This window comes from Mandrillus leucophaeus, unplaced genomic scaffold (assembly GCF_000951045.1).
Source record: "Mandrillus leucophaeus isolate KB7577 unplaced genomic scaffold, Mleu.le_1.0 Scaffold38, whole genome shotgun sequence".
Lineage (NCBI taxonomy): Eukaryota > Metazoa > Chordata > Mammalia > Primates > Cercopithecidae > Mandrillus > Mandrillus leucophaeus.
Genome location: NW_012104031.1, coordinates 924,814 through 950,870, shown reverse-complemented (window position 1 = coordinate 950,870; position 26,057 = coordinate 924,814). Strand labels below are relative to the sequence as shown.

At 52.7% G+C, this 26,057-nt stretch overlaps 1 protein-coding gene across 5 annotated transcripts in view; it reads left to right on the top strand.

Moving 5' to 3' along the window:
* The window catches only part of TMCC2 (transmembrane and coiled-coil domain family 2), a 43,988-nt gene extending 23,787 nt beyond the window's left edge, over positions 1-20,201 (top strand). For 3 of the 5 annotated variants that reach the window (XM_011990416.1, XM_011990417.1, XM_011990419.1), the window contains 3 exons: positions 15,851-16,785; positions 18,015-18,150; positions 18,689-20,201. In XM_011990416.1, coding sequence (XP_011845806.1) covers positions 15,851-16,785; positions 18,015-18,150; positions 18,689-19,000 — 1,383 coding nt within the window. In that variant the 3' untranslated portion in view covers positions 19,001-20,201. Of the gene's footprint in view, positions 1-3,756; positions 3,964-4,741; positions 4,927-15,850; positions 16,786-18,014; positions 18,151-18,688 lie in introns of those variants that run through there. The other 2 variants (XM_011990420.1, XM_011990418.1) reach the window with 2 other exon arrangements.
* Positions 20,202-26,057: the final 5,856 nt, after the last annotated feature.

Sequence of the window (26,057 nt, the reverse complement as noted above, 5' to 3'; positions counted from 1 at the left end):
GATTTTGATTTGCCTAAAAGTGACCTAGGTAAGTGGTTCTGTTCACTGCCCAACATCTGGGCTCATGTCTGTGAGAAGGACCACCTAAACAGGAGTGTCTGGCATTAGACGGGCAGAGGACCAGCAGGAAAGATGGCATGCTCCCTCTCTGGAAGCAGCTGAAAGGGGCCCTGGTGTGTGCATGTGGGTGCTGCCCTGCATCTTCCTCCACTCTGACCTGATCTGTCTGCTTTCCCAGCTCACACAGCTGTGCCTATCCACATACTCCTAGGAAGCCTGCCCACCTTGGTTGCTGCCGTTCACGCTGAAGAATATTATCCTTCCTCTCGCATTTCCCTGGGGGTTAGCAGAGCTCTTTGGTCATGTGTGTTTCTAAGAAGATGCACCTTCTGGCTGGGCTGAAAGTGAATACTTGGGGAGAGAACCTCTGAATAATGACCACTTTGCAAACCTCCATTTCCAAGCAGGCTTGGTGAGCATAAAAGAAGCTGCCAGCCTTTCAAAGAAGAATCCTCACTGGGAGATTTTCACCGCACATTTGGGGCCTGAGGTTTTTTTAAGGCCTCACCTTGTATTCTAAGCTACTAAATGTAGCTGCTTTTCTGCGTGGTTCTTTGCTCCTAAAGCCTATGACTTCTCCAGTTTCCCACCCTTCAAAATGTGTGGTTTGTGATTTTTTTTTTAAGAGAAAGAAAAGTAGGCCAGGTGCAGTGGCTCATGCCTGTAATCCCAGTGATTTGGGAGGCCAAGGCAGGAGGATCACTTGAGGACAGAAGTTCGAGGCCAGCCTGGGCAACATAGTGAGACCTTGTCTCTCTTAAAAAATAATAATAATAATAAAATAACTAGCTGAGTGTGGTGACATGCACATGTAGTCCCAGCTACTTGGGAAGCTGAGGCAGAGGATCGCTTGAGCCCCCAGAGTTTGAGGCTGCAGTGAACCATGATCACACCACTGCACTCCAGCTTAGGGGAAAGAATGAGACCCTGTCTCTAAAAGAAAAAAACAAGAAAAATAAGATGATTTTAAAAGGGCAGCAGGGAGAGAATAACAACAAGGCAAAGGAAGGGAAAATAAAAAATTTAAGATTTAAAGATTTAAAGAGTACTAAAGAAAGAAGAGGCATGGCATAAAAATTAAGGGAAGAGGAGGAAGGATATAGAAGAAAAAACTAAACTAAGGGGAACCCAGTAAAAGGGCTGAGACCTTCCAGACGTGCAGAGAGAAGAGCCTGTGCCCAGGACCTGGGCTTCCTTCCAGTCCACCCTTCTAAGATGACAAGAGCCCATCTGTCACCCCCGCCTCAGGCTTAACTTGGATGGGTGGAAAGAGTGAAGCCAGAGACCCCCTGCCACCGCTCAGCTGCCCATCCTGTGAATTGATAGTGACCACTCTGTGTCACTGAGATGTGGCCTCCATCTCTGCCAGGCCAGAGAGGAGGCAGCCCAGGGGTGTCCAAGACTGATCAGGAAGTACAGGGGATGCGGCTTACTCCACAGCTCCTTTTCTTTGCAAAAGAAGAGCTGCTTTGCGACTGGTGTCCTTTCAGAGCCCGCTGCTTTAGTGCCCTTGGCAGCTTTTCCCAGGTGTGCCTGCCACTCTCTTAACTTTGCTCCTGATGGCAGCTACTTCTTTGACTTTTTCTGTTTCAGACCAAGTCTTCCAGGTACTATCTGGAATACTGTGGTTTGTGTATGCATGTGCACATATACCCATGGTGAGGGAGCTTCAGGACAAGTCACCGATTTCAATAAAACTTAGAAAGTGTCATGCGTTTGCACGAGGGTCCTGGGAGATAATGGTCCTGTGTACCATTTGCAGCTAGGAGAAGTGAGACTCAGTTGCACAGAGTCTCCAAGGCTTGGCTCATTCACCCTCTCCTCCATCTCCTGATGCCACTGGTCTCACTCTGTAAGGCCGCCTCACCCAGGCTGCTGCTTTGTAGTTGCTCCTGCCTCCTTGCAGTTGTGAAGTGGCATGGACAGAACGTGGAAGCCGCATAGCTAGCAAGTGGCAGGGTAAGGATTTAGACCAGGTCTTCTGACTCCCAAGCACTCTGTGGCCACTGAAAAGTTCATTCAGTGCCCAGTGAGCCCAGCTCTGGCACATCTTCCTGCCAGACACATTCACCTTAATCCCCTCTCTTTACACCATCTTCCCATCACATTTGTGGAAACCGTCTCAGCGCCTATAGTGACTTGACCAAGGCCACTTAGAAAGCATGGAAGTGAGTCTCGCACCCAGGGCTCTACAGGGCCTTTCCCACCATGCCACCATGCTTTGGGCTGTCTGTTCCCCACCCCCACCACAGGAAGCTCTGCGTCCTTGGCAGATTTGGGAACACGTCTCATGTATAAAGAAAAGAGCAGGCTCAGAAAAGCATTGCTCTCCTGCTAACTTGCCTGGCAGGCATCCCCCTGGTTCCTGTTTGCTACTTTTCTCCTAGCAGACTATTAGTTCCCTCCTGACCCCCTGTTTCCTGCTGTTCAGTTATTGTGCTGATGCGTAAGCCGCTCTTGGATTGGAGCTAAAACCTCCCGTTAGGGAACTACGAGGTGCCTGTGTTGGGGGCACCTATCCCCAGTTCATTTTGGTGGTGCAACGTGGCCTTGCAGGAAACTCTTTCTGTTGCTTCTGAGCCCTCCTGATCCCAGGAAGCACAGAGAGACCTACCATGTAGAGTGAACCCCAGGGCTCTCAGCTCACTCGGCCCCTCCCCACCTGTCTCCTGCTGCCACTGCCTTCTCTTCCTTTTCCTCTGCTTAATAAGAAGAAGTTAAAAATCTTAGCTTGGGCTGGGCATGGGCTTACATGGGCTCACACCTATAATCCCAGCACTTTGGGAGGCCAAGGCAGGCGGATCACGAGGTCAAGAGATCGAGACCATCCTGGCCAACATGGTGAAACCCCTTCTGTCTACTAAAAATACAAAAATTAGCTGGGCATGGTGGTGCGCGCCTGTGGTCCCAGCTACTCGGGAGACTTGAGGCAGGAGAATCGGTTGAACCCAGGAGGTGGAGGTTGCAGTGAGCCGTGATCGCGTCAATGCACTCCAGCCTGGTGACAGAGCAAAACTCCGTCTCAAAAAGTAAAAAAAAAAAAAAAAAAAAAAAGAAGGGGTATCTTGAGTATGAGAGGACCAAGCTGTCTTTGTTGCTACCTGAGACAGAACTGCAGTGGCCAGACTGCCTTTCATGGCAGCTAAATGAGATAGATCATTTCATCATTCTACCATGTCAGTGTTGAGGGAGGATCAGTCTTATGCTAGGCACAGCGAAGGGTCCAGATGAACATCAGATCTGATCCCTGCCTTATCATTTAATAGGGGCATAAGACCTATTTACAAATAACCCTTATACAAGAACAGTGCTTGGTGCCAACATATAAAGTCAAGATCCAGTACCATAAGAGGGGGAGCGTTTACAGAAGTAGGGGAACAGCCAGAAGTGTTCCCTGGCCCTACAGGTCAGAGCTGGCCTCAGAAATTGGGACCTATGTAATATGCTTTGCCAGGCTTCTGTGCTCACAAACCCCAAGTCATCAGCCAACCACAAATGTTTGTATAGTTTCCATGAGCCCAGGGTATGAGGACTCCTGATCTTGGTGATTTTGGCTGCAAGCCCTGGCACTGGCTCCCAGAGATAGCACTGGGCCCTTATCTCTTTACACCTTCTTGAATTTGGGACTACCCAATCAACGTGACGTGTGTTAACCATCATTATTTAAGCCCGGAGTCCCTCGCCAGGCTCAAGTGGGTGCAGAATCCACGTCTTTCTGAACAGTTCTGCTGTGGGAAGCTGCCATTAGAGAGATCCAGCAGGCCCCAGGACTCAGCGGGCCACTCGCTTACACTGCTCACTGCTCATTGTCCTCAACTGTGGACCTCTGTCCCCCTCTGCTGGCCACTCACAGAATTTCCTGCTGGGACTGTCGAGATGAAGTCCAAGGAGGAAGAAACTGCCGTGAGTTTGCCATCTGTGTTTTATCTTGGGTGTTTTTGCCAGGGCAATGCTGGCGGAGACTGGGAAGCAGAAGCTAGTGCAGAAGTGGCCATTGGTGTCCAGGGCAGAGACTGGATTTCTGGGACAGGATCTCAGGGCAGAAGAATTTCCCTGGTGAGGCTGGCTGCTGTCAGCTTCCTCCAGGTGGTTGTTGGAGTAGAGAAACTGCCTTGGAAGTGATCGTGCCTTAAGCCAATGGGCAGGGCAGCAGGGAGAGGAGGAGAGGACTCTGGCTGGAGCTGGCTGTGTTAGGATCTGCTGGGGAGCCCCCCTCCAGGCTCCAGTCTTTTTGGCTTTGGAGAGCTCTTCCCTATCCTGGAAGGCTGGCTGGGAGGCTCACTTCCATTCCAAATCCATGAGACTGCTCTGTTTGTGAGAGGAGCTTCTGATCATGGGAGGCATTTCTGTGAGATGGGAGGGGCAAGGTGGAGTGCCTGTCTTCTGGGTGGTTGAAGGATGCAAGTGCATCCTGTCATGTGTCCTTGTGCACATCCCTTTCAACCTCCCTTGCCCCCCCGCCACCCCTCCTCATTGGTGTCGGTCATACCTGGGCATCCTTATGCACATAACTCACAGTGGAACAGCTGGACTTGGGGAGGGGCATCTCATCAGAGCTTGGTCCTCTCGGTGATCCTCCATGTCTCCTGCCAGATGGGAAGGAGCAGCCCGTGAGCCCCAGGGGAGGGGGAAATCTCCCAGAGCAATCCGCCCCTAATCCCCAGGCTGTGCCTCAGTCTGGAGATGGCGGCTGCAGAGCCTGGGAGCTCAGGCACACCTGCTCGCAGGCCCCGGCTTCCTGGAGCAAGCCCAGTGCTGCCCAGGGTCTGTGACCCCGGGGGCCCGACGCACTCCACAGACAGCTGGGGCCTCAGAGCTCCGGGCACCTTGTCGCCAGCGCGGCTTCGGGAAACAGTGCCCACACAGGTGAGGCCCCTGGTGGGTGGAAGGAAAGTATTTCACTGGGTGGGGTGGAGTTGGGGGATGGAGAAAGGCCTGTTCTGCAGTTAGTCAGGTGGGCTCTGCTTACACTCCAGTCTCTCAGGGAGCTCTCCTCCAGGTGTAGAGAACTGTTTGTGGGTAGGAGAAAGGAGGAGCCTTAGGCTGCCAAATGCTGGGAGAGCCCCTGGGGCTGGGTGTGGGCGCCCTGTGCAGGAGGGCAGGTGAACCCTGGCAGAGATGCCTCCAGAAACCGTGGCTATGTGGCACTTCAGCTGGGGCCCAGGCACCTTATTAAGTGGAGGGGTGTTCGTGGTTGTGGTCACTTCTGTCTATGGAGAAACAGTGACAGGGATGGGGATTGTGAAGGTCCAGTGAGTGCTGACCCCAGGGAGACAGTGGAAGAGGCCATAAGGAGTAAAATGTTTGGGGACTGAGAGTTTTTAGGGAATTCAGAGGATGGAGAATGGAGAAAACCTGAATATGAGAGGGCAGCTCAGGGCCCCAACTGGGATCTGTGGGTGTGAGGAGACTAGGAGGGTGCAGGACATTTACTGGACAAAAGTGCTTTGTTCTCCACAGGGTAGACGCTGAGTGGAGGATGTAGTTTTCATCAGAACTGAGGGGTGGCCCTAATGGAAGGGGCTAGAAGCCAAGGGTTAGATGAGAGGGGTGTCTCCACCAGGACAAGAGAGTAGCCCTTAGGGTCAGGGCAGAAGGAAGAACTTGCTGGCTACAGGAGGTGGCAGGTGGAAGCCTCTACCTGGTGTCAACTGATAATAGGCAGCTGGCTCTACACGGCCTGGAGATGAGCAGGTGCTGCCTGAAAGGATGAGTGAGTGACTTTCCTGTCTCTCGGTAGTTTGCACCTGAAATCCCCTTGTAGTAGAGCGAGATGCCTTTTAAAGCTACTGAGGGCATGCTCTGCCCCTCGAATCCCCCATGTGGTAGCTGGGGCCTTGCTACGGGGATTTTGTCACCCCGCTGTGCCCCTGGCGAAGTGACTCAGGTCCATACTGCCCCACATGTGCCCCATTCAGTATCTAAGCACGTGGTGCCTGCCCGCTTGAGAAAAGCCGCTTAGGCTCCCAGGCACCAATTAAACCGATAGGTAGGCTCTTTCTCCACCCCCACCCCTTCGCCCACCTGGGAGCACCCGGGTCAGCTGTGATCACACATCAGAGCTGGAGTGAGCAGCTTCCTGTGCCCACATATCCTCACCAGGAAGGCAGAGAGCCACCAGCCCCACGGGCCTATTCCTGCTGAGTTGAGAAAATGGAATGGGGGAAGCCTGCGACTTCAGGACCAAGGGTTGGAATAATTTTTCCAGCCTGCTCTTGCTGGAATGTTGGGTTGGTACGGGAAATGACAGGTTCCTTCTCTCCCAGCTTTACTGTAAGGTCACATGACCTCTTTGGGTTGAAGGATTTTAGCTGGCCATAGGCTTTCCTCTCCATCCTAGTCTGGTTGACCTCCCCTTCCATCTGGGAATGAGTAGAAAAAGGGAATCTGAGCGTTCTTTATCCCAAGAGGGCCACTGAAATCAGAGTCACGGGGTAGCAGTCAGCAGACTGAAGCATCTCTGCTGAGTCACCCAGGCCTGCCAGCCCTGGGGCCACACTCGCCTGCTGGGCTCTGACCCACTGGAAGCCCAGACCTTGCTCCCAGGAGCCGTGTTCTGCATGGGCCTCGGCCTGCTTGTCTAGACCCATAGACAAGCCAGGGTTGACACCTGACTCCATTGTCAGGATGACTGGGCTGCCCTGCTTTCCTAAAGGGAAGCATAGGAACCCTCAAAACTTTTTCTTTGTGTTTTTTTTCCATCTAAGAGTGACCTTATATTGTCTTTCCAAATCCTGAGCAGATGGTAACAAGAGAAGGTTCCTTCCTCCCTGTCAGCCTGCTGTGGGGACCCTAATAGGGGTTCTTTGTGAGTCTGGGAAGGGGCTGCCTGCCCCAGAAGGAGGAGGGTCAGAGGCACAGATCTCTTGTGCAACTGGGAGCACAGGTATGGAGCACATGTTCCTTGCAAGTGGCAGCTGTTTCTGTGGTCCATCTTGAAAACTGCTTAATGCATTTACATTATGAAGAAAGAGAACCACGATTCACATTTCCCAATTTACATAGCTAGTGCCTTTCCCCTCCCTCCACAGAGCTTCACTTAAGCCTGGATACTTTCTGTCCCAACAGTGTCTACTGTGTGCCTCCCGGATCTCAGGGATCCAGGCTGCTGGGCTAGTGTGTGAGAGGAAGCACCGGTGTCCCATGTCCAGGGCCGGGTTGACACGAGGACACTGAGTTCAGGCCCTGGGAGGAGGTGGGAGCCCCAGGAAGGCCATGGGAGCCAGGGTTGGGAAGCCCTGATCCGGCAGCTCCTTATAATCTGGCAGAGAGCCTAATCCAGCTTAATTTAGTGTTGTGAAAGGGGCCAGGGAGGTGAGTCCAGAGTGCCACCAACGCCATGTGGAGGGGAGCCCCTAGGTGTGCATGGGCTGAGGGTAGGTCTCACTGGAGCAGGAAGAGGAATAGGGAAAGTTGGGTCTTGGACACTTGAGAGAACATCCCAGCTGTGGCTCATCCAGACATTCATCAGCACTTCTTAGCCCCCAGCCTTTGTGTAGAACAAGATGTATGGCCCTGATTGGTAGAGGAGCAGTGGTGCCTGTGTAGCCCACCTGTGCCCTGCTTTGGGCTGGGGAACTTTGGGCATTTCTGCCTACTGGTGACTGGGGGTTGAGTAATCTGTCCTGGTCTTCTTTTTAGTCAACCAGCTGCACGACAGGGGGATTAGGAGTGTGTCAGGAAGAGCTGCTGCTCTACTAAACCTGACACGGTGAGCTGAAGGACCCAGAGATCCTCCTGCAGACCCACTCTGTAATGGGACAACAGTGGGGCTGCGGCCCAGGCCAGTGGAGGACCCTGGCCTTCCCCATCCAGTTGTTGAAACATCACTTCCATCTAGTTCCTAAACATTTTCAGCACCCCCAAGGAAACCCTGTATCCATTAAGCTGTCACTCCCCATTCCTTCCCCCATGCTCACCCCAACCCGCTGGCAACCACTAATCAGCTTTCTGTCTCTGTAGATTTAACTATTCCAGATATTTCATATAATGGAATCATTCATTATATGGCCTTTCTTGTCTGGTTTCTTTCACTTAGCCTAATGTTTTTGAGGTTCACCCATGTTGGAGCATTATCAGCACTTTGTTTCTTATTTTTTTTTTTGAGACTGAGTTTCGCTCTTCTTGCCCAGGCTGGAGTACAATGGCACGATCTCGGCTCACCACAACCTCCGCCTCCCAGGTTCAAGCGATTCTCCTGCCTCAGCCTCCTGAGTAGCTGAGATTACAGGCATGCACCACCGTGCCCGGCTAATTTTTTTGTGTGTTTTTAGTAGAGATGGGGTTTCTCCATGTTGGTCAGGCTGGTCTTGAACTCCCGACCACAGGTGATCTGCCCGCCTCAGCCTCCCAAAGTGCTGGGATTACAGGAGTGAGCCACCAGGCCCAGCCCCGGCACTTTGTTTCTTTTATGGCCGAACAGTATTTCATTACAAGACATACCACATTTTTGTTGACCCATTAATCAGTTAATGGACATCTGAGTTATGTCCTCCTTTTGGCTATTGTGAATATTGCTGCTGTGAGCATTTGTGTACAGATCAGTGTTGAATACTCATTTTCAATTCTTTTGGGAATTGAAAATATCTAGGAGTGGAATTGCTGGGTCATAAAGTAATTCTATGTTAATTTTTTGAGGAACTCCCAAACTATTTTCCACATCAGTTGTGCCATTTTAGGTACATTGCACAAAGCTTCCAGTTTCTGCACATGTTCACCAACACTTATTCCTTTTTTTTTTTTTTTTTTTTTGAAGCAGGGTCTCACTCTGTTGCCCAGGCTGGAGTGCGGTGGTGTGTGTGTTCATAACCCACTGCAGCCTCGAACTCCTGGACTCAAGCCATCCTCCTGCCTCAGCTTCCTGAGTAGCTGGGACTATAGGCACACACCACCACACCTGGCTGTCTTTTTATTTTTTGTAGACAGGTCTTGCTGTGTTGCCCAGGCTGGTCTTAAACTCCTGGGCTCAAGCAATTTTCCCATTTTGGCCTCCAAAAGTGCTGGGACTACAGGTGTGAGCCGCTGTGTGCAGCCCACTTACTTCCTTTTTAAAAATTACTAGGGTCTGGGCTCGGTGACTCATGCCTGTGGTCCCAGGTACTTAGGAGGCTGAGGTGGGAGGATTGCTTAAGCCTGGAACGTCCAGGCTACAATGAGCCATGATCATGCCATTGCACTCCAGCCCAGGCCACAGAGTGAACCTGTCTCAAAAAAAAAAAAAAATTATTATAGTCATTCTAAGGGTGTGAAGTGTCTCTTAATTTGTTCGTATTTGTTTCTAAGCACCTGCTTTATGCCCTTTACTCAGTGTTTCCTCTCCTCATCGTGATAGCTCTCAGCTGGTAAGTGACAGAGCCAGGATCTAAATCAGTGCCCAACTCCAACTTTAAAGCCCTTTCCTTTACATTCTGCAGGCCCTGTATCCTGTCTCATCGCTGGTCTTTTTGGCAAATCTTTTTCCTTTTCTCACCCTCTGACCTGTTCCAGCACTCTGAACAGCTTTCTCATCTTTTTCTTGTTCACTAATTTTCTTTCCTTTGTTAAAGCATAATCCCTCTTTGTACCTCTCCCTGTCTGCCAGTTTCTTGGCTCTGTTTACCTTGGTTGCCCTCTCTCCATCAAGTCCTGAAAGGGAGCTGTCACCCTGGGTATGTGTGCCGCGGAAGGCAGGGCATGGAGAGCTCCCCGCCTTCCTCAGACACGCCAGCTCCCTCCACGGGGAAGGAGAGCAAAGTGATGTTTTGTGATTGGAGACTCAACAGCAGATCCCAGGCATTGTAAACCTCTGTGAAGGGTAGGATAAAGGTGGTGTCCTGCTGCAGGACTCCCAGGCTGGAATCTTGACCCAGGGGTAGAGAAGAGGGGCTGGCAAGAGGATCAGGATCTCAGCTCAAGGCCACTCCACACACCAGGCCCAGGAGTGTCTCTTCTCTCCTTCATGGGGATTTCCCAGCCAGCTCCAACTCTGCTTCTCAGAGTTGTAACTAGACAGCACAGCCTCTCCGGGATCTGGAGGTCTTGGGTTCCCTCCAGGGATAGGGGTAGAGACTAAAGATCCTGGAGGAGAAGGATGGGGGGATGTCTGCTGTTTCCTGTTAGCATGCAGGATGTTTCCCTTGTTCTCCAAACTGAAATAACCTTTCCTGGGTTTGGTCAGTCTGTGTGTGAAGAGGGCAGATCCGAGTGAGATAAATGTGAGGTTTGCCCCAGAGGGAGGCTACCCCTTCCTTGATTTGAGGAGTGTCTCAGTGCAGTCTGGGGCTCCAGGCAGACTGCCTACCTCCCTGTGTCCTTCTTTGCATCCCTGATGGGTGGGGTGGGGACTGCGGGATCTAAGGAGGAGGCTGGTGTTGGGGAGAAGCTCTTAGGTGCTTTCCTGAGGTTGAGCTCCAGGCTACAAGCAGGGATGAGCTCAGTCTCAATTAGGATCTCGTGGTGAGTCCATAGCAAAAGTCTCCAATTGGCAGGGGGAGTTATTGAAGGGAGTTAATTCAGATGGATGTGGTTGCCAAGGTGTTCCAGCCTTAAAAGCAAAAACCACAAACAGGATCTTGGTATCTCCCACAGAGTGTTCCCTCAAGCACCTCCCACCACCTTCCACAACACACACAAACCTCTTCTCTTGTTCTCAGGTTTGCACACATGCATGCAGGTACACGCACATACCCCTAAGCACGAGAGGGGGCTGGGTGGGCAAGGGAAGTCTGCATGGAGACCAGTAAGATTAAGGGTTACCTGCAGTGAGGAAGGCTGGAGATGTCACCGTGATAAGTCTTCAGAGGTGATTTTAAATGCTGTGGCCAATATTTGGACATTTCTAAGGATTTGCACGCCCTCAGATGTGGAGAAGGCAGGATGGGGCTAGGGAGAACTCCTTTGTTTTTCCTTGCTCTCTCGGGTGTAAAAGCCAACAGTCTGGCCAAGTGCATCATGGCTCAGGCCTGTAATCCCAGCAATTTAGGAGGCCAAGGCAAGAGGATCGCTTAAGCCCAGAAGTTTGAGACCAGCCTGGACAACATGGCAAAACCCTGTCTCTACAAAAAAATAACACAAATTAGCCAAGTGTGGTGGCATGTACCTGTAGTCCTTGCTGCTAGGGAGGCTGAGATGGGAGGAGCACTTGAACCTAGGGAGGTCAAGGCTGCAGTGAACTGTGATTGCCTTACTGCACTCCAGCACTCCAGCCTGGACAACAGAGTGATTCTGTCTCACCAAAAAACAAAAAAAGCCTGCAGTCTTAGCTGTATGAAATTCCAATTTCATTGCTGTGGAGTGAGGCTGGGCTGTGGTTGACAACCACTGATTAGACTCTCTTGCTTCCTGAAAAGGTGGCAGAGGGCCAGCTGTCCTAGCCAAAGGTATCTTAAGCTGTGGGTCTGTCAGAGCTACCCAGCCCTCCAAGGTGAGGTTAGGCCCTGAGTTTTGGAGCCAGACAGGATTTATATTCTAGGTTCTTTTTAGTCCTGGGCAAGTTATATCTGTAGGCCTTGGTTTTCTCTCCTGTAAAATGGAAATAATAGTGCTACCCATCTTGTGAGGTTAATACTGGGATTAAATGAATTAATAGGTATAAACACTTAGAGACAAGTCTGACGTATGTCAAGAAATGTTAGTGTCTGAAGGAGATTGGTTCCAAGACCCCCTGCAGATACCAAAACTCCAGATTGCTTAAGTCTCATACAGTAAATGGTGTAGTATTTGCATAGAACCTACACACATCCTTCCTTTAAGTCATCTCTAGATTACTTACAATACCTAGTACAATGTAAATACTATGAAAATAGAAAATAGTTGTTATACTGTTTTTTTGGTTTTTGTTTTTTTTTGTTTTTGAGACAGAGTCTCTGTCACCCAGGCTGGAGTGCAGTGGTGCAATCTTGACTCACTGCAACTTCCACCTCCCAGGTTCAAGTGCTTCTTCTGCCTCAGCCTCCCGAGTAGCTGGAACAACCGGAACACACCACCACACCCAGCTAATTTTTTTTTTTCTTTGAGATGGAGTCTCACTCTGTCGCCTGGGCTGGAGTGCAGTGGCACGATCTCGGTTCACTGCAAGCTCCGCCTCCTGGGTTCACGCCATTCTCCCGCCTCAGCCTCCCAAGTAGCTGGGACTACAGGCGCCCGCCACCACATCCCACACCCAGCTAATTTTTGTATTGTTAGTAGAGACAGGGTTTTACCATGTTGGCCAGGCTGGTCTCGAACTCCTAACCTCAGGTGATCTGCCCGCCTTGGCCTTCCAAAGTGCTGGCAGGTGTGAGCCACTGCGCCTGGCCCCTGTATTTTAAAATTTGTATTATTATTATTTTAATCCATGGTTGGTTGAATCCATGGATGTGGAATTCTCAGATATAGAAGGCCAACTATAATTGTTATCCTTATCCTTTTCCAAAACATTTAGAATTTGAGAAAAAGAGAAGAGCCCAGAGGCCACCAGGAAAATATGCACCTTTCTGGAAGCCAGTGGAGCTGAGTCCTCCACAGGGAAGAGAATAAAATGGGGATATGCTCTGTGACTGGAGACTGACCCGCTCAATCCAGGCATTGCAGACCTCCGTGTCACTAAGGAGGTGTCCAGGCCTCCATGGAGGGACGGAAGGAGCTGGTGTCCTGCTGCAGGACTGTTAGACTCAAGTCTGGGTCCTAGGGTAGAGAAGAGGGGTGGGCGAGGGAGCCAGGGCGTCAGCCCAGGCCTCTGCACCCAGCATCAGGCCCCAGCTGTTTTTCCCAGGAGTGTCTCTTCTCCTCTCATTAGTGGGGATTTCACAGCCAGCTTGAACTCTGCTTTTCCATTTGTAAGCCAGAAAGATGCCAAATGAAGGGAATAGAGGGCCAAGCTGCCAGGAAGGAGCCACGGCAGGGGGAGACTTTGCTATTTTACACTCCGGTATAGTCCTAAAGCACTTTTGCTTTTCACAGCATTTCACATCCATTGCTTATTAGCTCCTCCCACTCTCCCTCTAAGTAGGTGGGACAGACTCTCTCCCTGTTACAAAGATGAGCAAATGGCAGTGATGCAGCCAGACTCAGAACCCATTTTCTAGATATTCTTTCTCCCAGGAAGAGAGTGATAGAGAGCTGGGCATCTGTGGAAAGGGCAGCAGCTTTATAAGAGAGCCAGATTCTGTAACATCAAAGGCCGTGTATTGCCTATAAAACTTAATTTGGGGCCGGGCGCGGTGACTCAGGCCTGTAATCCCAGCACTTTGGGAGGCCGAGGCGGGCGGATCCCCTGAGATAAGGAGTTCAAGAGCAGCCTGGCCAACATGGCGAAACCTCATTTCTATAAAAAATAGCTGGGCGTGGTGGCTCATGCTTGTAATCCCAGCTACTTGGGAGGCTGAGGCAGGAGAATCGCTTGAACCCAGGAGGCAGAGGTTGCAGTGAGCTGAGATGGTGCCACTGCATTCCAGCCTGGGCGACAGAGTGAGACCCTGTCTCCCAAAAAAAGACAAAAACCAAAAAAACCCTTAATTTTATGTAGTTCTAGCAATACGGAGTAAATTTGTTGGTATAATCTCTGAAATAAATTTAGGCCAGCTTGATTGCAGGCATTTTTTCTCCCAGGGGAAAAAAGGGATTACGCTGCCCAGAATCAGACTCAGCATTTAATGAGTACCTTCTGTATGCTTTGCACTATGCCAAGTGCTTGCCAGACATCATCTTGTATAGCCCTCACAAAAGGCCTGAGAGTAGCTATGATTACCCCCCTTTTGTCAGCGCGGACACTGAAGGTCAGGAAAATGGAGAGATGGGCTTTTTGCTGTCACTGCAGGGAACAAGGCAGGAGGAAGCAGCCTCATTGCAGGGTAGGGTTTTAAGTCAGGCTACAGTGACAGTTTGACCTTGGAGCAGATCACTTAAGGGAGACTGTGGGTATGAAAGGTCAGAAATTCTGAGAAGCAGAGTACTGAAGGGATGAGCACCTGCTGGGAGGGCAAGAGGGAATGAGAGGAGACCCAAAGCAAACATAAGAGGGAAGTCCTGACTTCAGGAGAGATTAGGGACAGGGTTGTGGTTGTCCCCAGCATCCCCGGGGGAAGTGTAACCTGGAAAAGCCCCAGTGGAAGCCCACAGAGGAGCCGCCCTCCCCCGGCTCCTGAGTTTGGCAGGGCTATTGTTTTCAATCATGTTTCCCAATAACTTTGCACCTTGGCAGAATCAAGCCAAGTGACTTATGCCTGTTGTTGGCAGGGACTGTTTCCAGTTCCGGTGCATGTTAGACTGGGCCACTTTCTTTGTGTTTAACCCCTTCCCCCACATATATCTGACCACACCCCTGCCCCCTCCCATACATACTAAGGGCGAATGATCTGACCCAGCCTTGCTTGGGGTGTGCGATGTGTAAAAATACATGGGGTTGAGCCATTTCCTGCTGCTTCCGTTGTTGCATGGCGATAAGACACTGGGGACTCAGCTGTGGACAGAAAGATCCTCCAACAGGCTGAGGGGAACCAGGAGCCAGGGGAGCGGGGCTCAGGCCTCCCCGCTTTCAGCCCACCTTACATTTCCCATCTTTCCTATCTCCTGCGACCTTTTCCTTCCTTTCTCTCCCTCCCCCTCATCCTTTCTTAGTCTCTCTTCTCCTTTCCTTGTCTCTCCAACTTTGATGCCACCCTGATGCACTCAGGAAGCCTGCCCGCCTGGTGGGGAGTAAAGGGGGCTGTCATTTCCTTCCTACGCATTCACCCTCTGCAAAGCTGGGTGGCTGGTAGCCTCAGGCCCCCAAACTGGTCCCTGCTTCCCTTGGCCTGTGAGTTCCTTCTGGGGCTTTAGTCCTCGGGACCCGGCCAGCAGGGTGGGGGTGGGGCATGCTCCTCTCCCAATTCTCGGGGACTAGGAAGGACTGGGGGCTCCTACCATTATGAAGCGGAAAAGGTTACCAATGACTCTGGAGAGCCATAAGGTAATGGAGGGCCCGGGAGAGGTGTCAGCAGAGGCAGGGTGGCCCACCGAGCTGTGTTAGTGAAGATGGGGTGGTGAGGGCAGGCAGGCAGGACACCAAGTGTAGGCTTTGGTCAGCCCTGAGGGAGAGGCCTGGGAGAGGCCTTTTGAGGCGGTTGAGTCCAGAGAGAAAAATTGTCTCATTTCTCAGAAATCTAACCCCATGACTCCAATGAGGCCTCAGACCTGCCCTGTCCGTGTACTGGAGCTTTAAGAGTTCTGGGCTGGGGCTAGGCGCAGTGGTTCACACCTGTAATCCCAGAACTTTGGGAGGCCAAGGCAGGCAGATCACTTGAGGTCAGGAGTTCGAGACCAGCCTGGCCAACACGGTGAAACCCCATCTCTACTAAAAATACAAAAATTAGCCAGGCATGGTGGTGGGCGCCTGTAATACCAGCTTCTCAGGAGGCTGAGGCGGGAGAATCCCTTGAACCAGGGAGGTGGAGGGTGCAGTGAGCTGAGATCATGCCACTGCAGTCCAGCCGGGGCAACAGAGCGAGACTCAGTCTCAAATAAATAGATGAACAAACAAACAAAAGAGTTCTGGGCTGGAAGTTCTGTCCTTTCCTGGCCGTGTGTCCCTGAACAACTTGCTTGACCTTCCTGGACCAAAAGAGGAGCAGCTCTGCCTAGACTGCATTTTAGGGATGCTGTGGTGACTGGGTAGAGCGCAGATGTGAGAGCCCTGTGTAAGTGGCTGTCAGGGAATACTGTTCTTGTGGTGGTTGTCTTCTTTTGGACTCCTGCATCCATTTTCCAGGTAGAAAAACCAAGTCCAGAGGCATCCAGGGGCACTCCTATGGTCTCAGGGTTTACCCATGCTTCCTCTGCCTGCCTCTTTCCGCAGGTCGACAAGGGAGACTTGGTGGCCCTGAGCCTCCCCGCCGGCCATGGTGACACTGACGGCCCCATCAGCCTGGATGTGCCCGACGGGGCACCGGACCCCCAGCGGACCAAGGCCGCCATTGACCACCTGCACCAGAAGATCCTGAAGATCACCGAGCAGATCAAGATCGAGCAGGAGGCTCGCGACGACAACGTGGCAGAGTACCTGAAACTGGCCAACAACGCAGACAAGCAGCAGGTGTCGCGCATCAAGCAGGTGTTCGAGAAGAAGAACCAGAAGTCAGCCCAGACCATCGCCCAGCTGCACAAGAAGCTGGAGCACTACCGCCGGCGCCTGAAGGAGATTGAGCAGAACGGGCCCTCGCGGCAGCCCAAGGACGTGCTGCGGGACATGCAGCAGGGGCTGAAGGACGTGGGCGCCAACGTGCGCGCAGGCATCAGTGGCTTTGGGGGCGGCGTGGTGGAGGGCGTCAAGGGCAGCCTCTCCGGTCTCTCACAGGCCACCCACACTGCCGTGGTGTCCAAGCCCCGGGAGTTTGCCAGCCTCATCCGCAACAAGTTTGGCAGTGCTGACAACATCGCTCACCTGAAGGACCCCCTGGAAGATGGGCCTCCCGAGGAGGCAGCCCGGGCACTGAGCGGCAGTGCCACACTCGTCTCCAGCCCCAAGTATGGCAGCGATGACGAGTGCTCCAGTGCCAGCGCCAGCTCAGCCGGGGCAGGCAGCAACTCGGGGGCTGGGCCCAGCGGAGCACTGGGGAGCCCTAAGTCCAGTGCACTGTATGGTGCTGCTGGAAACCTGGATGCTCTGCTGGAAGAGCTACGGGAGATCAAGGAGGGACAGTCTCACCTGGAGGACTCCATGGAAGACCTGAAGACTCAGCTGCAGAGGGACTACACCTACATGACCCAGTGCCTGCAGGAGGAGCGCTACAGGTAGGTGCCTGCCCAGCCAGCCCCTCCTGCAGTCCAGCCGGACCTGGGATGAGGCAAGGAGCACTGGGTTTCAGACCCAGGGTGTGGAGGCAGTCAGAGGAGCATCTGCAGTTTCCTGGCGGCTGGAAGGGGCCAGCATGAGGCCCTAAGGAGACTTCTTTTTTTTCTTCTTTTTTTTTTTTTGGAGACAGAGTCTGTCTGTTGCCCAGGCTGGAGTGCAGTGGCACGATCTCAGCTCACTGTAACCTCCACCTCCTGGGTTCAAGCAATTCCCCTGCCTCAGCCTCCTGAGTAGCTGGGATTACAGGCCCGCACCATCACACCCGGCTAATTTTTTTGTATTTTTAGTAGAGACAGAGTTTCACCATGTTGGTCAGGCTGGTCTCGATCTCCTGACCTCAAGTCAGGGATGACATTAATCCCTTCTTCATAGGGTCGTAAAGATATAATGAGTCCAGACCTGTAAAGTTGAAGCATGTGACTTTGTAACTTGGGAAACTTGAACCTCCAGTCGGAGCTCCTGGGGCCAGCCTGCAATGGAGCTGGCGTCTCTCGGCCTCTCCTTCTGTGTCTCCCTTCAGCCCTGTGCTGCCCTTTGCCGCCCTTTGCTGTGTGCCTCTGCAGTACTTGCCGCTGGCTCCCTGGGCTCACGGAGGGATCGTCTCCTTAGCTAGCACTTTCTCTTTTTCTTCTCCGTATATACGAAGAAGGTTTGGAAGATTGAAGGGGAGCCCCACCTAAAAACTATCCACTCCTCACATAATATTCATCTTACACTATTTTGTGCCTTCAGAGTGGGGATTGTGTCCTCCACACCCATGTGTCCCTGGTACCCAGAGAGCATCTGAGCCCAGGGCTTAAGAGCCCAGGTTGAAGTCAGCCAATCCTTAACTCCTCCCTTCATGAGCTGTGTGATCCTAGGCAGCTCCTCAGCCTCCACGCCTCAGTCTTCTCCTCTGTAAAATGGAGATGACACTGGCACCTATTTCACGGGATTGCGGGGAGGATCCTATGAGGTCATATAGGTAAGACGCTTAGCACAGTGCCTGCACCTAAGTGCTGTGTAAAGAGTAGCTTCATTGTTGTTGCTGTTAAAATTAGAACAGAGCAGAGCTGGACACGTGGGGTGGGCTGAGTCATTGTTTATTGAGAGAATGAATGAATCAACCATGGGAGAGAAGGGAGGCTCGGGGAGCCAGGACTGGTGTCACTCTCTCTCCCTCTGCCAGGTATGAGCGGCTGGAGGAGCAGCTCAACGACCTGACTGAGCTTCACCAGAATGAGATGACGAACCTGAAGCAGGAGTTGGCCAGTATGGAGGAGAAGGTGGCCTACCAGTCCTATGAGAGGGCGCGGGACATCCAGGTATGGCTCCACATGTGCTGGGAGAGCTGGCAGCAGCCAGAGGTTTAGGATTCTTGTCTCGTGGGGCATGATAGACACAGGCCGGCCTGTTGGCTGGGGCAGATAGGCACGTGGACGAAGAGGGCAGCATAGCGGGGGCCGAGTGTAGATGAGCAAGACAGGCCTGAAGCTGAGAGCATGCACTGTGCAGAGGCAAGCCCACAGGGCAAGAGCCGCCAGGCCCCTACCTCTTTGATGGCAGCCTTGCAAATGAGTAATTGGAGTTCCCAGCCTCCAGCCTGCCTCAAGAGGGAGCTAGCTGGGATTGGGCCAGCTCCTCTCCATCCCTAGTAATCAAGACTCTCATTTCCTAGCATCCTCCCCAAAGAGTCATCCTTAAAGGGCTCTGACCCGAGTTACAGCTAGTCAACCTCCACTCCTCCTGGCCTTTGGAGAGGAGGCTTCGTTATAGGCACCTTCCCAGCGGGGTAGGTAGGTTTTCAGGCTAGGGGTCCTGCCCAACCTGAGCGCCCACATGCCAGCCCCTCTGCCCCCACAGGAGGCCGTGGAGTCCTGCTTGACCCGGGTCACTAAGCTGGAGCTGCAACAGCAACAGCAGCAGGTGGTGCAGCTGGAGGGCGTGGAGAACGCCAACGCGCGGGCGCTGCTGGGCAAGTTCATCAACGTGATCCTGGCGCTCATGGCCGTGCTGCTGGTGTTCGTGTCCACCGTCGCCAACTTCATCACGCCCCTCATGAAGACACGCCTGCGCATCACCAGCACTGCCCTCCTGGTCCTTGTCCTGTTCCTCCTCTGGAAGCACTGGGACTCCCTCACCTACCTCCTGGAGCACGTGTTGCTGCCCAGCTGAGTGGCCAGCCATGCCGACCCTGTGCTCTCCGGCCCCCAGCTGGCCACTCTGCTCCAGGAGGGACCCTTGGACTTCTTCATGTGTCCAGTTTGGCCTCCTGCCCAAACTGTCCATTCCAGCAGCTCCTGCCCCCTTCTCTGTACTTGCTTCTGTCTGACACCTTCTCCCTGTTGGCCTGAAGGGAGCTTAGAATGCAGCCCTGGCTGGATGTAGTGGGGGCACCTGTGGCCAAGTGGAGCAGAGGTGGACACGGGATTGGATTGTTTTGACTTCTCCCAGCTGACCCTCAGGATGCCCCGGGTCAGGAAGGCCATTAAGAATAAGAGGAGAGGGCTCTGCCTCAACTTTCCTAGGAAAGAGCCCACCTCAGAGATAGCTACGGTTTCCTCTGGTGGAGATGGTGAGGATGAAGGCTGGAGAGTGAGGGAGGAGGCTCTGCTGGCCTCAGAGAACACAGGGATGGGAGGGTCCCTAGCCTTCGGGCACCTCTAGGGCCAGAGAGCAGGCTCAGAGCAGCTAGTGTGGAGCTCAGCATCCCCCACCCCACCCCTCCTCCCTGTAGAGCTGATTTGTGGCCTCCTTCTGGGGCTGGGCTCTGCAGGCCAGGTGGGTGTGGCTTGTGTTTTCCCTGCTGTCCTTTCTGCCTGTACTGGATCTGCTATTTTCAGGGAAACAGGCCCCAGGGCCCCCCTGAGCCTCACCCTAAGCCCTTAGGCCTCTGAGAGTGCTGTTGGGTTCTATTTATTTATTTATTTGTTCTTTTGTTCCCTACCCATGCTCCCAGCGTCTTCCCTGCTGAGCACCGGGAGAGGTCCTACCCCGTCCTCTCTCTGAGGCCAGGGCCCTTCCATTCCATTTAGCCTCTGGATCATCCTGGCTGGGAGAAGTGGGACCGAGCCACCCAGCCCTTCTCTCCCCGAGCAGCCCTACAGCCGGGATGGGAGGCGCGTGGCCTCTCTTTTATGTGTCTATTTATTTTGTGAGTGTGTATTCATGTGGAGGAGGTCGTTGCTTTATTTTTTTAAGGCTCTGGAGTGTTGTGTATGGTTTCTTTTCACATCCCAGCCTCCCATGGGCACTTCCAAGAAGAGAGGGGATTTCTTGGAAAAGGAGAGAGGAATCCCCTAGAGCAGGGAAAGCAGTGCCTGCCAGCTGTTGTGCACCTTCCTGAGAAATAAATATCCTCTAAATTTTCAAACCATCCTGTCTGGTGTTGGTTGATTAGGTTGTGTCTGTGGGAACCACCAGGTGTCTCCCCACACCCAAGCATTCTGGGTAACAGGCTGGGCGTCATCTGTTGACCTGAGGCCCTCTTCCTCCAGGATCCAACAAGGAACAAGGCATGGCCTAAGTGGTGTGATAGGAGGAATGATATACACCCCATCCAGGCCTTTTGGAGGCAGGGCAATTAGGAGAGAGATTTCCATAGCTCAGAGCAGTTGAGCTGCCAGCAGCCTGAATGACAAGCAGCAATGCCCAAGTGGGGCCACGAGAGGGCAGCAGAGTCCTTACTCTAACCCTTTCTCCCGGTGCAGCCCCAAAGAAGGCAGCTGCTGGAGTTAGCTTGGTTTTCTCAGCAGTCAGCCAGAGCACAGAGCACCTGCTCTCCAGGTGCTGGAGCGTGGGCTTGAGTGTAGTGACCAGGCCCTCCGTGGCTGCAGCACCCACCCCCGGCAGTTCACACAGATGGGCACTCCAGAAGGTACTGCACTCCCAGTAGTAATCCTGTGGGAGTTTTGGAGAGGCCACCTGAATCTCCCTGCTGGGATGAAGAGGAGATGCTGACTTCCAGCATCAGGAACAGGAGGGATGGTGGGAAATGCACCCATGCCAGAGACCTGGGTCCTGGCCCATAGTGAGTAGATGGCAGCCAACTCACATCTGTCTGCACCTCAGTCTCCACATCAGGGATAGAGGATGTGCGGCAGCTCACTTCGAAGGGCTTGGACTTTCTGCAGTTCTGTGGGTCTGACAAATCAAAAGTTGCCGCTGTACTTGTGGCCTCCGGCTTGAGGAGACACCAAGAGTCAGGGACAGTGCCATCACCAGATTGGAGAGAAGGCTGTGCTGGTGCCACGGGGGTGGGCATTGGTGGCTCATCCTTACCCTCTGTACAATGTAGGCGTTTCACTAGGTGACCTTGCCAGTGTCTTCCAACAGTGTCATTCCTGGACCCTGCACTCACCTCCCTTGAGGGCTGCAGGTGGCCTAGAGCCCACATTCCTGGGCTCCAGGTGGGGGGTGACTGCCCCAGTCTGCAGACATTTCCCACATTCCTCCCCAAGGTCAGGTGCCTTCCCTGAATTAAATGTCACCGCCAACCACAGCCCACACTGAAAGGGAGGAGGAAAAAGGGAGGGAGGGTGGCGGGCATGCTCAGCTGGTCCTGAGACTGACAGCGAACAGAAGAGGTGGGGGAAGACCAGCCCCAGCTACATAGGGTCATCTGCAAAAAGGACAGAACACCAGCCTGTGTTTGCCTTATCATGACAACGTGTCTAATAAAGCCCTGCCCATCCGGAACACTGATGGTCACTGATGCTTCCTTGTTTGTGTTTGAGCCTTCTCGCCCTTTGGAAAAAAGGGAGTGCAGCCCAGCATGGTGGGTTACCCCTGTAATCCCAGCACTTTGGGAGGCCAAGGTGGGTGGATCACTTGAGGTCAGGAGTTTGAGACCAGCCTGACCAACATGGTGAAACCTCATCTCTACTAAAAATACAAAATTAGCTGGGCATGGTGGCACATGCCTATAATCGCAGCTACTTGGGGAGGCTAAGGCAGGAGAATCATTTGAACCTGGGAGGCAGAGGTTGCAGTGAGCCAAGGTTGTGCCACTGCACTCCAGCCTGGGCAACAAGAGTGAAACTCTGTCTCAAATTTTAAAAAAAAGAAAGAAAAAGGGAGTACATTGTCCCCACTTCAACCTGTCCTCCTTCACTGGGATTGCCTCCTCTGTTGGGGACCATTCTCCTTCAGAATGCAGGGCCAACAGGCAGGTCCTTTCCAGAGCATCTGTCATATAGGCCCCAGCCCCTCACCTGAGGGTCTGGAGGTCTCAGTCAGGCTGGTATGCCCCCCTCAGCCTGGGTCCACTAGGGAGGGAGTAGCTAAGAATTCGTGCTGGAATTGGCACATTACTGCTCTGGCAGCACTGAGCAGGCAGGTGGCATGTTTACCATGCCCGTACGAGTTGGCACTCCCTGCCAACCTCCTCAAAACTGTAGGGCTACAACAGGTGCAGCCCTGGCAAACAGCAAAGCAGGCAGACAGCACAGGCCAGCAGGAGGTGACTTAACCCTTGCCAGCCCAGGTTACTCTGGAATGGTTCTGAGCTATGGAGGGAGGGAAGGGAGGAGGAAAGACTTGGGGCCACAGGGTGGGAGAGGAGGGGAGCTGTAGCCAGGGCACCTGGAGGGATCTTCGTGGCAGGCTCAATTTCCCCTTCAAAGCCAGGGCCCTTAAGTCAAGTCTGGATCCCAATATTAAAGAGCCAGCAGACCTAGGCTCAAACCCTACTGCTGCTACTCACCTTGGACAGGGTTCCAGCTGTTCTCAGCCCAATATCCTCATCTTCCAGGAGGAATGGAGGTGACATGAAAGTGGTTCACAGGCTTGAGTGCAGGAGACTTGACATTCTGCAGATCAAGACTTAAGCACAAGGCCTAGAACATAATGGATTAACCCGAGATTTATTACTGTTCCTCATTCCTGACCCTGTGAGATGTTAAGGTGCAGGAGAACTGTTCAGAGAAGTCTAAAGCCGACCCCACAGGAACATACAAGACCAAGGGTGGCTAAGTGAGCCTCAGCCTCTGACACTAGAAGGCCTAATAGAGGTCCTCAGGGTTCCTCTTCCCTGGGAACCCAGAACCTGCTTATTCCCAGCAACCTCTCCCCTCCCTCGGTCTGGTAGACAAAGCTGGTCCAGTCCCAAGAGGCCAAGCCCCAGCTTGAGAGAGGACTGGATTCAGCCTATTTGACCCAAGATGGCTGCCTCCACCCCAACTCCACAAGTGTATCAGTCTGTGGTTCCCTCCCGCCTCCAGCCCGTGGTCCTGGGTGTGGGGTCTAGGAAGGAGAGCAGGAATCAAGAGGCCTGCTTTTGAGTTGAGACTGTGGAGGTTGTGGCTCTGTTTCTCCAACTGAAACATGGGGATAATCATATCCGTGCTGCCCAACTGTTAGGACACCAGTGAGGCTCGTAGGTGTCAAGTATGAGTGCCTGCCCCACGGCACCCCAGGATCTCACCCTAGGGGAATGACCTGTTAGAATGCTGCCAGTCATCTGGGGCCCCAGGGAGGGCTCTGATCTGCCCAGGGACAGGGCTGGGCAGGGCTTGGGGAAGCAGCCAGCAGTGGGCCACGGGCCTGACAGCTTGCAGCCAACCTCCAGATGCAGATGGAAGGGGGAAGCTCAGTCCCCGCTAGGCCACGGGGAGGCATGTGGGGAAGGAGGGGAGGCTGAGACTTGTCCCAGCACATTCGGGCCTGCTGGCAGGTCCTGAGTCACCCAGGCAGCCAGAAGAGCAGTCGGGGTGGTGACAGCAGTGCTGCCTTCCAGACACGGGGCCTCCCAGGAGAGTACTCCCGCCTTGGTCCCCCCCATACCCCAAGGCTGACTGTCCAGATGAAGTATCCCAGGCCCAGCGGTGCCACCTCAGCCATGCGCCTGCCTCCAGGCAACCATCCACAAAGCTGGCTCTGATAACAAAAGCACCAGAGGTGATTCTGAGAGGTCTGGGTGCCCAGTCTCTGCTCCCTGCCAGCGTCAGCCTGAGCTTCTCTTGTTGCCCTTACTTTGTTTTTTTGTTTTGTTTTATTTTTAAGTGAAACAAATTATTTCAGTTTAATTTTCTCAGCATGTATCTGGCATTAAGTAGTTTTTATCATTTTTATTCCCATAGGTTATTGGGGAACAGGTGGTGTTTGGTTACATGAGTAAGTTCTTTAGTGGTGATTTGTGAGGTTTTGGTACACCTGTCACCCAAGCAGTGTACACTGTACCCTATTGTAGTCTTTTATCCATCTCTTGTTGCCTTACTTTGATTATTCTTATTTTTTGTTTTTTGGTTTTTTTGGGTTTTTTTTGAGACAAAGTCTTGCTCTGTCACCCAGGCTGGAGGGCAATGGCACAATCTCGGCTCACTGCAACCTCCACCTCCTAGGTTCAAGCGACTCTTCTACCTCAGCCTCCTGAGCAGCTGGGACTACAGGTGTGTGCCACCATATCCAGCTAATTTGTTTTTTTGTTTGTTTGTTTTGTTTTTTGAGACGGAGTTCTGCTCTTGTTGCCCAGGCTGGAGTGAAATGGAATGATCTCGGCTCACCGCAACCTCCACCTCCCAGGTTCAAGTGATTCTCCTGCCTCAGCCTCCCAAGTAGCTGGGGTTACAGGCATGAGCCACCACACCTGGCTAATTTGGTATTTTTAGTAGAGTTTCTTCATGGGGTTTCTCCATGTCGGTCAGGCTGGTCTCGAACTCCCTACCTCAGGTGATCTGACCACCTCAGCCTCCCAAAGTGCTGGGATTACAGGCTCGAGCCACTGTGCCCAGCTTAATTTTTGTATTTTTAGTAGAGACTGGATTTTACCATGTTGTCCAGGCTGGTCTCGAACTCCTGACCTCAGGTGATCCACCTGCCTCAGCCTCCCAAAGTGCTGGGATTACAGGCGTGAGCCTGTGTGCCTGGCCACTTTGGTTTTACTTACTGTAATCTCAGCTCTCTGAAGATAAGTCTCAAGTAAACACTTTAGAAAGATTTGAGTGTCTCTCTGGCTGGTCTGGAGTTCTGTTCCTTGCTCTCCTGTTGGAAGACTGAGTCCTCTCCATACCACCCTAGGTAAGAGACCATCCACTCCTACCTGGCGCTGTCTCCAGCTATTACTTAATTGGGGTCCCTCTGTCCTTTTTCTAGTTTGGGTCAGCCCCAGTCACCCATACTGAGGGTGGAGATGGAGAAGAGAGGATTTCCCATGAAATTGGTCATTAAGTGAACTCATGCAAGAGACAAGTCACCAACACAGACCTGATGTCTCTCTGACCGGCCTCCTCCACTTTAGCTTCTCAGCCAAGTGTGGCCCAGCCAGGCCAAGGGTGGGAAGACCTGAGAGATGGGAATCCGGCTGCTGAAGAGGAAGGGGCCAAGGAGGGGTTCCCTTCCTTCTTCTTCATTTCCTCCTCTGTTGTTCTTGAAGCTCTTATCATGGTTTGGTAGCCATGGAGTCCAGGTTTGTGACCCCCAAACCACCCAGCTTTAGGTTCAATTAAATTCAAGAAACTTGGTTTTGAACTCCGGCTCTGTGACAGGCAGTGGAGACACAGAGGAGCAAGACGTGGTTTCTGCTGTCATGGAGCTCACGAGCTAGTGGGGACAGACAGACAGACAGACAGACACACACACACACACACACACACACACACACCGTCAGTACAGAGGCAGGCAGAGATCAATGCTGCCATAGGGCCTGGCGGGGATGGGGAGGTTTCAAGATGTAGAGCTTCCTTCTGATGGGGGCTAGGGTAGGTTTCTCCAAGCATTGGAGGAAGCATAAGAGGCAAAAGGGACCGTGTTCTATAGCAGGATGGCTTTGGTCACGTCCTGGGGTTGGAGCGGGAGAGAGGGTATCCATGGTGTGAGTAGCTATGCAGTGATTTCAGGCATCAGCACTGCATGGCCCATAACCCAGAGGTCAAGATACCTGAGGAAGGGGCTTCTCAGTCTGTGGCAGTGAGAAGAAGAATGAGGATGGCTTTCAGAGCAGGAAGGAGACTCCACCCCAGAACTCTAGGGCCTGGGGGCCTCAAAGGGGTTGTCCATGCTTGAAAGCCAAAGGCGACTGGGTGCAGTGGCTCGCGCCTGTAATCCCAGCACTTTGGAAGGTCGAGGCAGGTGGATCACGAGGTCAGGAGTTCAAGACCAGCCTGGCCAACATAGTGAAACCCTGTCTCTACTAAAAATACAAAAATTAGCGGGGCATGGTGGCGCACACCTGTAGTCCCAGCTACTCGGGACGCTGAGGCAGGAGAATTGCTTGAACCCTGGAGGCAGAGGTTGC